The sequence below is a fragment of the Hypanus sabinus genome, chromosome 4 (assembly GCF_030144855.1).
Source record: "Hypanus sabinus isolate sHypSab1 chromosome 4, sHypSab1.hap1, whole genome shotgun sequence".
Lineage (NCBI taxonomy): Eukaryota > Metazoa > Chordata > Chondrichthyes > Myliobatiformes > Dasyatidae > Hypanus > Hypanus sabinus.
In genome coordinates, this window is record NC_082709.1 from 36,663,219 (window position 1) to 36,678,255 (window position 15,037).

General features: G+C 40.2%; 1 protein-coding gene across 6 annotated transcripts in view; it reads right to left on the minus strand.

Moving 5' to 3' along the window:
• Positions 1 to 13,485, minus strand: part of LOC132392655 (calcitonin gene-related peptide type 1 receptor-like) — a 91,488-nt gene extending 78,003 nt beyond the window's left edge. For 2 of the 6 annotated variants that reach the window (XM_059966830.1, XM_059966831.1), the window contains exon 1: positions 13,153 to 13,485. Coding sequence is in view for 2 of the 6 variants with exons in the window: in XM_059966827.1 (XP_059822810.1) it covers positions 5,165 to 5,194 (30 nt within the window). In the remaining 4 variants the exon portion in view is untranslated. Of the gene's footprint in view, positions 1 to 5,164; positions 5,220 to 13,152 lie in introns of those variants that run through there. The other 4 variants (XM_059966828.1, XM_059966829.1, XM_059966827.1 and 1 more) reach the window with 2 other exon arrangements.
• Between the last annotated feature and the right edge of the window lie 1,552 nt (positions 13,486 to 15,037).

Consider the following 15,037-nt stretch of genomic DNA (forward strand, 5'->3'; position numbering starts at 1 on the left):
TTACTCCTCATACAGCAATTCCTCTGCCCAGGAAACAACCCCATGATCCTTGGTTGCATTGCCTTTGGAGCAAAAATATCTTTTTGTGGATAACAAGTTAAAACTGCTCAGAGCACTCTTGAGTATGATCACCAAATAAGGCTCTTTTTATTTGTAATGAGACTCTATTGATCTTACACTCACTTTTTTCTTGCAATGAAAGTCAACATAACACTTCACAAAACAAGAGAAAATCTGCAGGTGCTGGAAATCCTCCAGCACTTTATGTGTTGCTCAACATAACATTTACCTTCTCAGGTGCTTCTCAGTATACTGCAAATACATGTTTTTACATGCACTTGTAAATACACTTGGAATATTGTGTTCAGATCTGGTTGCGTGAGCTAGGGCTTTACTCTTTGGAGTATAAGTTTAAGGTGATTGGAGGAAAGTAAAGTGGGGGATGGTAGAGGCATTTTTTTTCCCCACACAAAGAGGATGATAAGTGCATGGAACGCCCTGCCAGGGGTGGTGTTAGAGGCAGATTAATTCATGGCATAGATTGAGTAGATCGAGTCTTTTTCCCAGAGTAGAAGTGTGAAAAACTAGAGGTGAGAGGAGAAGGTGAAAGGAGATAACCAAGGCAAAGAGTGTTGTGTCAAGGGACATGGTAGAAAGTAGATTCAATGGTAACCGAAGAGTCAGTCAGACAGGCACATGTACAGAACTGAGGTGGAGGGATATAAAAAATGTACAGGCAGCTGGAATTATTATAAATTGCTTTTACGTTTGGCACAGTTGTCTTGTTTTGTACTGTTCTATGTACTTTTATGTTCCCTTCAAATTTACTTCCAAGCTCTAGTTTTTCTCTCCTAATCAATTTCTTCATCCTTCTTTACTGAAATCTAAACTATTGCCAATCCTTATGTGTGTTACTTTCTATGGCAATTTAATTTAATCTCCCCACACGGTAATCCGTCCATTAAAGCAGGAATGTATAACTTCCATATGTCCAACATTCACTTAGCAGCAAAGAAAAATCATCTCATCCCTGAATTACAACTGTATGCTTCAATTGAACTTCCTAACAATGGCAGTGAATTTGGGTGTTCATTAAGTTAATTGTGAATCATTATATGCAATTGTATAAGAAAAGATTATTTATAGCTAGAGTAGTTCTGAGAGTTTAACTCATTCAGTTCATTCAAATATTTCAAAATATGCCAGCCGTTACATCACAACGTTTTGCTTTGTATTTGTTATGTTTATTGTTAATAAAGGGCAAACTTAATGTGGGTAAAACTAACATATTTATTTACAGTAAAATGGCTAACATTCGATATGAGTGTAACATTCGATATGAGTGTAACCATTTGCATGCAACCATCTCACATGATGTCACTTCCAGTTCTAGGTGAACCACCTGCATTGCACAATGGGAATTGAAGTTTATTATGTGCAAACATAATAACACCATATCTTGCTTTCCTTGTAAAATTTGAATGCCATTTACTTACTCTCTCTCTCTCACTCTCTCTTTAATACCAGAAAATGTGAGGTCATACTCTTCGGTAAGAAGAAATAAAAATAATTAATCTGCTGTAGCTAAACAGATTGGGTCTATTTAGAGAACACAGGCATATGAGATCCCGCAGGAACATGATAGGATAGATGTTGAAATGGTTTTACAAGTAGGGAGTCTTGAAGGTGGAACGCAGTTACAAACAAAGGAGAGACTCATTTAAAATTGAGATGCATAAACATTTCTTTCTGCAGAAATGCTGCATCTCAAAAATTCTCTACCTTAGAGGTTGCTGGAGGCCATTTTTTAGAAGTACTAAAGATCGATGAAGATATCTTTCTGAAAAAGAAGAATTCAGGCTGGCACAGATCAGCCGTGTTCATACTAAACAACAGGGGGTAGCTTTGAGGAGCCAGGTGCCTACCCTTTCTCTTGCTTTCCGTGTTCTTGTGCAGTTGGTAGCACTCATTCCTTCCCGGCCACATCTCAGTCATGTATATCACATTCACAAGTTGTGAAGTTCACATGCATGTCTCCTTTGTGAAGTTATTCACAGAAGTGGATCAGTTTCTTCAACTCAAGTGACATTGATACCCATCTCTACCTTCCCACTGCATCTGCTGACCCCCTACTGGCTGCGCTATCTGACCGATTATCTGACATCTGGCAGTAACTTTAATGCAATTCCCTTAAAGGAAAGTTAATAGGGCCAGATTAGTCCCAGATTACTCACAATTGACGTAGAATGGAAAACATGACCTACATTTTCAAGGTCAACAGTTTTCATAAAAATCTTTTCCCTCTGAAAAGACCTACTTGTCTGGTCATTATTCATAATCCTGATGCCCATGTGATATCCCACATAAATTCATGCTTACCAAACATATTTGCCTACCCTAGTCCAACATATCCCTGTTCCTTAGATTTTATCCTCGTAATTAAATCCTCTTTATCTCTGTAACTTCTTTAACCATGTAAGAATCTCATCAAACCCCTGTGTTCCTTTGCATTCTACTTATGTATTCTCTTCACACAAATGTGCCCCAACCCACCAACTACGACATTGCTAACTATTAACAAATCTACTTTTAAGCATTTAGGATTCACAATCGACAACTCTCTCCCACGTTGCTTTAAAATTCATAAAATAAATCACTTTAATCATATTATTTTCACTTTGCTTAACTTCTCCTTGCTTTTCCTTGTGACATCATGAACAATGCCTTGGCTTTCTATATTAAGGAAGTGTAATAAATTTAAGGTGGTGACATAGTCATGTTTCTGTAACCTACATCCAGCCTAATACTGTATATCATAAAACATTGCCGTCCAGTTTGATTACTATTATTTAATAATTAATTATTAAAATTTTAAAAAGCTATTTAGCTGACGAGACCACGGCAAGAGGCAAACCAGACTTTAAAGTATATTCAAGACTTAACCTATGTTAAATATGTCAGCTTTTAAAGGTTTCATTTAAAGATTCATGAAGCTTATTGCAGGATAAATGCCTAAAAGGCGAATACAAAAAGACAGCCTTGCATGCAATTTTTAAAGGCTAAAAATTAATTTTCAAACACATACCCAGAGAATAAGATTTCTATCAAATTTATCATAATTGAAAGCTGATTTACAAAGTCTAAGCAAATATTAGGTGATGTATTCCAAACTAGAGACAAAGAAGTCGGATGTAGAATTGGATTTTAAGTTGCATCAAAGAACATGAGTCTAGATTGGTGACTGTATCCAACATCAACGTGTGCTATTGTAACACAAAAAAGGTTGCTAACAATGTAGAGTGGGCAATGTTACAATTGACAGCTGCAAAATCTGTACTCTCAGTACAGAGAATATAAAAGTCCTGAGAGTAATTTATCATTTAGTTCACAACAAAGTCACCCATACCTATCAGATTTCCACTGTGCCCTTTACAAAGACTTACAAGATTTTTTTAAATTGCAATACATGCAGAATAGGCCCTTCGAGCTGTGCTGCCCAGCAATCTCTGATTTAACCTTAGTCTAATTACGGGCAATTTACAATGACCAATTAAGACCATAACAACTTAAGATATAGGAGCAGAATTAGGCCATTTGGCCCATTGAGTCTGCTTCGCCATTTCATCATGACTGATCCAATTTTCTTCTCTGCCTTGATCTCCTGCCTTCTCCCCATATCCCTTCATGCCCCCACCAATCAAAAACCTATCAACCTCTTTTAAATATGCATAAAGACTTGGCCTCCACAGCTGCCTGTGGCAAAGAATTCCACAGATTCACTACTCTCTGACTAAAGAAATTTCTCCTCTTCTCCATTCTAAAAGGACACCCCTCTATTTTGAGACTGTGTCCTCTGGTCTTAAACTCTCCCATCAAAGGAAACATCCTCTCCATATCCACTCTATCAAGGCCATTCACCATTCGAAAGGTTTCAATGAGGTCCCCCCTAATTCTTCTGAAATTCCAATGAGTACGGGCCTAGAGTCATCAAACACTCTTCATATGACAAGCTATTCAATCCTGGAACCATTTTTCTGAATTTCCTTTGAACTCTCTCCTGTTTCAACACATCCCTTTTAAGGGCCCCAAACCTGCTCACAATACTCCAAATGAGGCCTCGCCAGTGCTTTATAAAGCCTCAACATTACATCTTTGCTTTTATATTCTAGTCCTCTTGAAATGAATACTAACAGAATAAACCTACAAATTAACCTTTATGGAATTCTGCACAAGGACACCCAAGTCCCGTTTCCCGTTTTATATTTCCTCTCCATTTAGAAATTAGTTAACCCTTTCTACCATAGTACATGACCCTACACTTCTCGACATTGCATTCCAACTGTCATTTCTTTGCCCATTCTCCTCATTTGTCTAAGTTCTTCTGTAGCCTCTCTATTTCCTCAAAACTCCCTGCCTCTCCACCTGTCTTCATATCGTCTGCAAACGTTTCAACAAAGCTGTCAATTGCATCATCCAAATCATTGACATATAACTTAAAAAGAATCAGTCCCAACGCAGACCCCTGTGGAACACCACTACGTCACCCATAGCCAGTCAGAAAAGGCTCCCTTTATTCCCACTCTCTACCTCCTGTCAATCACCCACTGCTTTATCCATGCTAGAATCTTTCCTTTAATACCACGTTCCTGTAGCTTGTTAAGCAGCCTCTCTACCAACCGGTCCATCATTGTGCCATGGGAGGAAACTGCTGCACCTAGAGCAAACCCACATAGTCATGAGGAGAACATACAAACTCTTTACAGACAGCAGTGGGAATTGAACCCAGGCTGCTGGTCCTGTAAAGTATTGTGAGAACTACTACACTACCATACATGTTGGAGTGTCCTTTCTCATAAGTGTGATATGTTTATATATTTGGGTTTCTATAACGTGCATTTAAAGGAAAGTGGGTAATTACAAAAATATGAAATTAATAGAAGTTGTTGATTTGATGAACTTAAGAAAAAATAGATTAGCAGGATTCAAAATATCCTTTTCCATGCTGAGCGATCTATGGTAATTTGATACACCTGATGGTTCAGAAGATAGTGCTTACCTTCCAAAAGCACATGGACCTTTTCTGCTCAGATATAATCATTGATGGAGAAAGACATGGTTGAAGACTGTGGACAGTGCAAACCCAGAAAAAACAACTCGGCTGTACCTTGATATAAAAGATGAAAGACACCTCCATTTCAAGAAATTCATAGTCTTCAAGCAGCTACCCACATCCCAGAATTCAAACTTTCAAAGTGAAGGGAGTAGAACTACCAAATAGGGATGAAACAAAAAGTTGCAATGTTATCAAGTTTCAGAACTCCAACATCATTGTTGCTATGAGAAGTACTATTAAGGTAATTACAATTGTCCTACTGAAACTAAGAAATGCCAGTATTAAGATATTTGTAGACATGGCGATGCTGAGGAGTCTAGAACTTTCACAACTGAAAAGCCATTGATTTAAACTGTATAGGTTAGGCTGATTATTGTAGATGTTTAAGGACTCTGATGTGATCAGACTTTGCACAAGTCCTTACATACAGATTTATTGTTTAGCCCTTTTCCATTGAGAATTTCATATATGCCCTCCACATGTTGAAGTTCTCAAGTCCCGAAGGCCACAGCTTCTTAAATTGATTATGTTTCAAGAACCTCAGTTTCCAAGTTTTTCAATTGTGCCCAACTGCAGAAGACTCATTATGTTACAATTCACAAGGTAACATAAGGAGCATACTTAAGGAAACCTATGAATCTGTCTGTAAATTGAAGTCTTCCTTCTAAGCATTCCAAAGGTATCTAGAATTTGATTCTAAGTGTGAATCTGAGTCTTCCATAGCTTTTTTTCTGCTTTACTGGGAGTTCTTCTAAATGCTGTTAACAGTCAGAGAAAAATCTGTTATATCTTATCTGAAAGAAAGCGTCTGCTTCATTCTGAACAGATTGCACAGATTTGGCATGTCATGTAAAACTTTAACAAACTTCTACAGACGCACAGAGGAGAGCCTCCTGACTGGTTGCATCACAGCCTAGTATGGAAACAGCAGTACTCAAGAACAGAAAAGTTTACCAGAAATAGTGAATACAGCCAAATTCATCACAGGAAAAGCCCGCCCCACCATTGAACACATCCACGAAGAGTGCGCCACAAGAAAGCATCAACTATCATCAATGACCATCACCATCTATACCATGCGTTGTTCTTGTTGCTACCACCAGGAAGGAGGTACAGGAGCCTTGGGTCCCATACAACCAGGTTCGGGAACAGTTATTACCCTTCAACCAACAGGCTCCTGACGCAGCATGGATAACTTCACTCACCTAGACTCTGTACTGATCATTGAACACAACTTATGGACTCACTCTCAAGGACTTTACAACTCATGTTTTCAGTATTGTGTACTTATTTCTTTGTTGTTGTTCCTTCTCACACCTTGTGGCACATTGGGCAGCATTTTAGCCACTTGCATAGCATTTGACTGTCTTTAACGAGGCTGAGTTGCTAGCTGAACACTCAACCCAGTGCGGATGGAAAACATGCAAGAAGTCAGCTGGATTCGAACTCAGGACGGTTTGCCTCAATGTCCAGTGCTGATGGACCACCACCAGCTGGCTATTTATCTATTTATTTATTTATTTATTTATTTATTTTCCTTTGTATAACACAGTTTGCCTTCTGTTGCACATTGGTTGTGTGTAGTCTGACATTCATTCTATTGTACTTTATTTGTTCTACTGTGTAAAATGAATCTCAGGGCAGTATACTTGATGACATGCTGTAAACATACTTTGATAATAAACTGATGTTGAACTGTGAAAGGATAAGTAAATTGTGGCAATCAGTACGCTGGATACTGATGGGGCACTCGTCACACTCTTAGATTTTACATGGTATGAAGATTTTAGTTGCATTGCAATCACTTTTGTCAATTCAGCAATCCTGCTCACTCATTTGTTCTTTTATTAAATAAAATGAGCTAGGTGGTCCCGTGTGCCAGGAAATTGGATGATAGCAGAATCAGACCGGAGCTGATCAATATGTTAGCAAGAATAGCTTATAGAAGTGGAGGAATACAATTGGCAGGAATTCTCTGAGGGCCAGCGTAAACTTGATAAATCAAATTACATCATTTAATACCATAAGAAAATATGAGATGGGTGCATAGGGATCAGTGGTTGATCTGCAGCTGTTTACAATATGTATTCATAACTTAAAGAAAAAAAATACAAGTATGTGGGATGAAAAGTTGTGAGCAGGATACAAATGCTTTACAGGTATATATTGATAGGCTAAGTGAGTGGGCAAAATGTTGGGAGTACAATATGGAGAAAATGTGAAGTTGTTCTCTTTGGAAGGAGGAATAATAAAACAGGTTATTATTTAAATGGAGAAAGACTGCAGAAAGCTGCACCACAAAAGGATTTGGGGTCTTCACACCTGAAACATGAAATGAAAGAGTGTTGTTAACAGTTTTGATCTGCTTATCTGAGGAAAGATAAATTATGATTAGAGTTAGTTCAGAGAATTGACGTAGAATGAAGTTGTATTATTATGAGGATAACTAGTTACAGTTTAAAAGACTGATGTGTAATCTTACTGAAGGTTCTTTGGAGCTTAACAGGTTAAATACTGGGAGGATATTCCTCCTCATGGGAACGACCATGAACCAGAGGGCAGAGTCTCAGAAAAAAGGGTCATCCAATTTGGATTGAGATAAGCGAGAATTTATACAGTAAAAGGTACATGTGTCTTTTGAATTCATTGCTCCTGAATGTTGTGCACCCTGAACTCTGGAATGCATTGAAACCAGAGATAGATTTTAATTCAGTAAGACAATCAAATATTGTGGAATTAGAGGGGGAAGTGGACTTGAGGAAAGTTAAATTAGCCACGATCTTACTGAATAACAGGGCAGGCTCAAGGAGCCAAGAGGCCTCGTCCTGTTCTTATCATTGATTTAAAAGGCATATTGAAAGAAGTCCAATTATACAATTAGCTTTTGCAGGCAGATTCTGAAATAAATGAGATTTTATAATTGTGTTTAATTTTATATATTCGAGTATTTTTTTTTCTCAGTCCAGAGTTGGAAAGATTGGAAGACATTCTATGCAGGTGCAAAGAAGTAGAAGTATTGAGTTCATATCATGCGAGCATGGTACTCTTCCAGCCTTGAGCTACCCTATAATTAGTTATTTGGGAAAGTGAGCCAACCGCACCTCTGATTAAAGGCCAGTGATTTTACGGAATACAAATGAATATCTAAGACAAAAACCTACAGCTTGCAACAGCCACCTGAATGTTATGATTCACGTAAGAGGTTTTAGAATTAAATTCTCTGAGAGATCAAACAAAAATAATTAAAATTGCACATCTAAAATAAAAACAAAAATCTCTGAAAATTACAAAATATTTCTGGTGAATGATTAAAATCTCTAAAATAACATTCTGATTTCACCTTCTAAATTCTCATCAAACTGCTCAGTTTTTAGTATTTTGAATGGTAAATAAATCATAAGACCATAGAACATAGGACAGAATTAGGCCATTCAGCCCATCAAGTCTGCCCTGCTATTCCATCATGGCTGATTCTGGATCCCACTCAATCCCATTTACCTGCCTTCTCGCCATATCCTTTGATGCCCTGACCGATCATGAAACTATCAACTTCTGCCTTACATATACCCACAGAGTTGGCCTCCACCGCAGTCTGTGGCAGAGTATTACACAGATTCACTACTCTCTGGCTAAGTCATTCCTCCTTAGCTCTGTTTTAAAAGGTTGTCCCTCAACTTTGAGGCGGTGTCCTCTAGTTCTAGGTACTCTAGGCAACCCTACCATAGGAAACAACCTCTCCACACCCAGTCCTTTCAGTATTTGGTAGGCTTCAATGAGATTCCAACCCCCCGCCCCACATTCTTCTAAATTCCAGTGAGTTTAGGTCCAAAGCTGCCAAACGCTCCTCATATGTTAACCCCTTCATTCTCGGAATCATCCTCATTACCTCCTCCGGAGTTTCTCCAATGACAACACATCCTTTCTGCGATAAGGGACCCAAAACTGTTGACAATACTCCAAGTGCAGCCTGACTAGTGTCTTATAAATCCTTGGCATTATTTCCTTGCTTTTCTATTCTATTCCCCTTGATATAAATGCCAACATTGCATTTGCCTTTTTTACCACAGAATCAACCTGTAAATTAACCTTCTGGGAGTCTTGCACGAGGACTCCTAAGTCCTTCTGCACCTCTGATGTTTGAACGTTCTCCCCATTTAGATAATAGTCTGCACTATTATTCCTTCTACCAAAATACATTATCGTACATTTCCCAACACTATTCCATCTGCCACATTTTTGCCCTCTCTTCCAATGTGTATACATCCTGCTGCAATCGCCTAGCTTCCTCAGCACTACCTACCCCTACACCTATCTTTGTATCATCCACAATCATGATCACAATGAATTCATAAGAAAGAGAAGATGGTGTATTAAAGGCACAAATTTCCAGAAGTCCAATATGTCCACCTAAAAGAGATATCAAACTCCTTGCATCTATCAATCAAGGCAAAGAAAACCACATTAGGACTCTGCTATCAAGTTCAGCCAAAGCTGAATGGAACGTGTAGTGTGACGCAGCACTTATTATTTTTCCAGTGCGTGATTCAAAAGAGGCTGGTGAAGGCTATCAACAAACAAATGCTAATGTTTATTTTAACTACCTGATCTAGAACCAGGAGCAGTAAGAATGCTTTGCCATGCTCTATATCAACACCGTAGGTTAACGCTGGCCCAGTTTCACGCACATTTCCCTCCTTCCCTACTTCAGACCTTACTTTCAAGAAGTTTGATTCACACCCATAGCCTGGGGCTCAATTCTTAGCAAGCCTCTGCCTGACATATTTGAATAAGCAGCATCAAGATCAAATTCAAAGTCAAAGTAAATGTATTAACAAAATCCATATACTGTAAGTCACCATGCACTTCCTTAAGATTCATTTCCTTGCAGGCATTTGCAAGAAACTAAAGAAATGCAACTGAATTTATGAAAAACTATACATAAGAAGGACTGGCAAACAACCAATGTGCAAAAGAAAACAAATAGTGCTGATAAAAGAATAAAGAATACTGAGAGCGTAAGTTGTAGAGTCCTTGTAAGTGTGTTTGTAGGTTGTGGGATCAGTTCATCAGTAAGATGAGTAAAGTTATCCACGTTGGTTCAGGAGCATGATGGTTGTGGGTAATATAAGTTCCTGAACTTAGCGGAGTGGGCCCTCAGGCACCTGTACACTCTGTTGATGGTAATGGCGAGAAGAGGGCATGGCATGAATGGTGGCAATTCTTGAAGATGGATGCTGCTTTCTTGTGGCAGCACTCCACGTGACTCTGATCAGTGGTGGGGATGCTGTGCCGTGATGCATGAGGCTACATCCACCACTTTCTGTAGATATTTCTGTTCTTGAGCATTGGAGCTTCCATACCAGTCAGTAGTGCAAGTAGTTAGGACACTCCCCAACGTGCACCTACAGAACTTCAGCTGCGACACCTCATTTTAGACCAGGCAATGCCTGCACTTCATCTCCTATCTCGCTCTGCTTGAACAAGGCAATAACTTCACAAAACTCTTCAGTGATCCTTTACCCGTTCACATCCATCTACTGGGCAGGTAATCGAGACGAAAAATATTCCCACTGGCTGGCTGTGGTGTTTCGCTCTGTGTCCCCTCATCCCCCATTCCTGGGGGAGTCTTATTCTCCCCTCTCTGATTTCACCTTGTCCCTTTGCTCCCTCGCACCAGTCCCACCCCGAGTTCTGTCTTTGGTGCAATGCAAGTTTCTCAGCATCTACTCCACACCCACCATCCCCTCCACCCCTTGCACCGACATAAACAGTATAACATTCCTATCTTTATGCTTGGAACTTGTTTTGGTCTCATCCCTTCTTACTCAATGATACATTCCTTCTGACAGTTCTACTTTACCCCATCCTGACTCAGATCATCCAGCCAGCATCCTCTTTGCTCACTAAGTTCTTCTGTTGTGTCCCTTCACTCCTAGTCCTCCTTGCTTAAAGCCCAGAACTTCAACTAATTTGTTTTATTACTTGTGCCTAATTTATTCTTAGGCTTGGCAATCAGGTTTTTTTTTACACATTAAGCCTCCATGAAGTGCCTGGAAACATCTTATTATAGTAATAGCATCAAGCAAGTTATTTTTATATGTAATTATATAGTTTACACTACTGTTTCTGTGCTTTGCTTTTGTACTCGGCAATTTGCAGGTTGTAAATTTAGTTTAAATATAATGAAGCAACAACAAGCTGTGAGGGGAGCACAGTGGGTCATGCAACATCTGTGGCAGATTATGGACAATTTATTTCCTACAAGTTGATACCATTGACAGTATTACTCTCCACAGATGCTGCCTGATCCACTGAGTTTTTTGCTGCTCCAGATTCCAGGATCTGCAGCCCCTTGTGTCTTGGCCTTAAACATAATGAGCAGCATTACAGCATGAAAGGCATCTAGTGTACGATTACTTTCATTTTTCTTCTTAAATCAGATTTTTTCACTTATAAGAGTGCATTAAGCGTGAATCCTCACTAAGACCAGGTGTGATTATCACTAACAAGCTACATGTGTCAAAGCTCCAGACTGAAGGTGGCAATAATGAACAGATATTTTCTTTCCCTGCATACAACTTCAACCTTTTCTTCACATGTTATGTGAATGAATAACATAAAACATTATCGATGGCATTTCCGTAAAACAAACCTTACGGTCCCCCCTCGAGGACGTACGTTGTACTGCACCACACCGGGGAATGCTGGTAAAGAGTTAAACAGCCTTTCCAGGCAAAGCTAATCCGTATTTATATCATTTGAAATAAGTCAGTTGCTAATCCTTGCAGAATACATTCTAGTATACCCGATTTATTTCTGCAAAACAGCTTTGGTCGTGAGATTGGCTATTTGTCTCAGCTAATCTATCAACTTCTTTTTCACGGTAGCCTTAATATTGTTTTACTCCCGTTATGTAAATAAAAAGCACACAAAATGCTGAGTTCCTCCTACATTCTGTGTGTATAGCTCTGGACTTCCAGCATCTGCAGATTCTCTTGTGTTTATGTAAATAGAGAGAGCTCCCAAAGGGCATCACTACAGTGATGACGATAATTATACGAATAAGTTAAAATATGCACGAGTTCCAACCTGATCGCCGAATAGTTGTGGAGTCAATATTGTATTTTACTCGGACATTTCAAATTTTATTCCTATACAATTAACCCTCTCCAAATCAATTGCTAGATGGTCTTCCTTTCTATTTGCCCGGCAGTTGCTAACTTAATCCAAGCTTTTTTTAAGTGCTGAGCCGAGACAAGTACAGACTACATCCAACTTTTTAAGAATTTACAACTGGCAGCGTTAAACACGGTGCTTTCTTCTCTTCACATACCTACTTCAGACTTCGGCAGACTGCAAAACCAATGTGATTTCATATTATTTTTGCATTAATGTTTAATTCAACGTAAAAGTGACAGATCGTTGCCTTCACCCCTACAAACTCCTGTAAATAAACAACTACTTGCAAAGTGTGTAGAGACTTTGGCGCATCATTAGACAAGGTTAATTAATATATTCAGTTAAAAATATTTGTTATGTTTACTAATGCGTTTTATTTTTGTTAACAATGGACGGGGAGGGTGTCCACTGCTGGTTGTAGTAGGTTGCTAAACTCTTATTCTGCCAGAACAGATGGACATGAGGTCTGGGGTCTAAAATAGAAAGGTATGCTACAATCTCAAACTGCTTTCAACAATTAACGCCTGTTTCCTTTGCAAACGAAAACAAAACACAAAACGTGCAGCCCGCTTACTCCACAGCCTAAAGAGAGCGGACTAACGATATAATCTGTCGCCGAGAAGTCAAACGCCAAACGTGAGGAAGCAGCTTGCTGGGAGTCGGAGGGCGAGTTATGAGGACGCGACTCATCTTGCTAACACTGGCGACTGCAGTTATTTTTACAGATGCTAATTCCGCTGTGGAAGATCAGCCAACATACACTGTATAATATATCAGGACATGGCTTTCGCGGGAGATTCTGGAGCTCCGGATAAATCTGGTTTTAGGTGACAGAATAAACAATTGTGTGTTGTACTTACCAACCAGAGCAGGACTGGGTCGTCAAGAATGGGAGGGGGAAGGGGGGCGGGGATTCTCTCTGCTTCTTTCCAAGCTGCAAATAACTGGTCCTTCTGCTTGAGATTGGAAAGTGAGGGGGGTGCCGAAGGGTAATCCAGACAGAGACTGCCAGTCAGCGTGCCGTACACTCTCAGAGTGTGTAGCAGCTCCTCTTGGGCTGCCTGCTTTAAGTTTAGTGCTGGAAACACTGTCAGGAGAGTGAGTGATCAGGACAAGGGCATCATCATTAGCGGGCAAGCCTCCGGCTTCCTGTTACATCATTCTCACCCCGCCTTCAGCTCAACATCAGTCCTGGGGTGGGGGTGGTGGGGGTGCTGAACTCTGGCTTTACCCGGGAGCACCCCTGCACCTGAGGTGCAGCCTACCCCACTCCTCTCCGGGGGAAAACCGGCGGTGGGGGAGCGTGATCCGCGACAACCACTGCTCCGTGCCAATAAACTTCACGAAACATAATCAGTACTAAATAATGAAAGGCCGATCACGACCTAGAGCCTGTCGGCGCATTATACACCAACACGCACACGGTGCTGGTCAGAAATTAAGTTGTCCGAAGAGTGAGGCATACATTAACTTGGATTCGCCGTCATTCCCACCGGCTAGAAATATTAATTTCGGAGTAAAGGGGAATAAACAGAAAGGCGACGTTACAACTGGGAGGGAGTAGACAGCGACCGTCCTTGCAGTTAGGTTGTTTCAAGCGTTGTTGAACGTTAAGGTTGCTGAAGGCTATAAGGCAAGAGTGTGCGACACATCCGCACAACTACAGTTCTGGTTTGTTTTACTCAGTAACCTGGTCCCCAGCAGAATCAGAACCAGGCAGTAGCAGAGAGAGACACCAAAATCAGTCTACGAAATGTGTTAATTTAGCAGCAAACAGTTCAATGCAATACATAATCTAGCAGAGAAAATAATAATAAATAAGCAAGTAAATCAATTTCAGTATACGTATATTGAGTAGATTTTAAAACGTGCAATAACAGAAATACTGTATATTTTTTTTAAATGAGGTAGAATCCAAAGATTCAATGCCCACTTAGGAATCGGATGGCAGAGAGGGAGAAGGTTTTCCTGAATCGCTGAGTGTGTGCCTGTAGGCTTCTGTATCTCCTACCCGATGGTAAGAGTGAGAAAAGGGCATGCCCTGGGTGCTGGAGGTTCTTAATAATGGACGCTGCCTTGCTGATAAAGGGATCGCCTCGGCTGCTAAGCCAGTGGTTAGCAGCGATAACATACTTCAGCGCAGAGACGGTTAGTGCCTGCTCATAGGGAATCGGTGCCAGTATGATGCGAGTTCCCTCGTCGAGAATTGCGGAATCTTATGCCAACCACTCACGCCTATGGCATTCATTCTGGCATCGTCGAAACCACTGAATTCAAGGAGTTACCTCAGACTGATCATAGGAAGGCCAATGAACCAACAGTGCATAACACCCGAATATGGAAACCAAACCAATAGATCTCCAACGATTCACGATATCGAGATAATATGGATACAAAAATGAGCCTGGTACTCGGGTTGCTATCGCTGTTAGTGTCCACCTCTGCTTCTGTCTGTATTGCTGCTGTCTGCCTTAGCTGGTATCCACTTCTCCGAATGTCTGTTACTTTTGGTGGCCATCTTTACTATGCTGGTGTCCATTTCTGCCTGATCCATATAGATGGGGTCCCACTCCACCCTTGTTAATGTCCATAATTACTGATATCCATCTTTGCTAGTGTCTACCTCTACTGGTGTTCCCTTCTCCTGGTGTCCATTTCTGTTAGTGCCCATCTTTTCTGCTGAGCATATTTTGCTGATGCCCACTTCTGGTGTCTATCATAGCAGGTGTCCATCTCTGCTAGTGC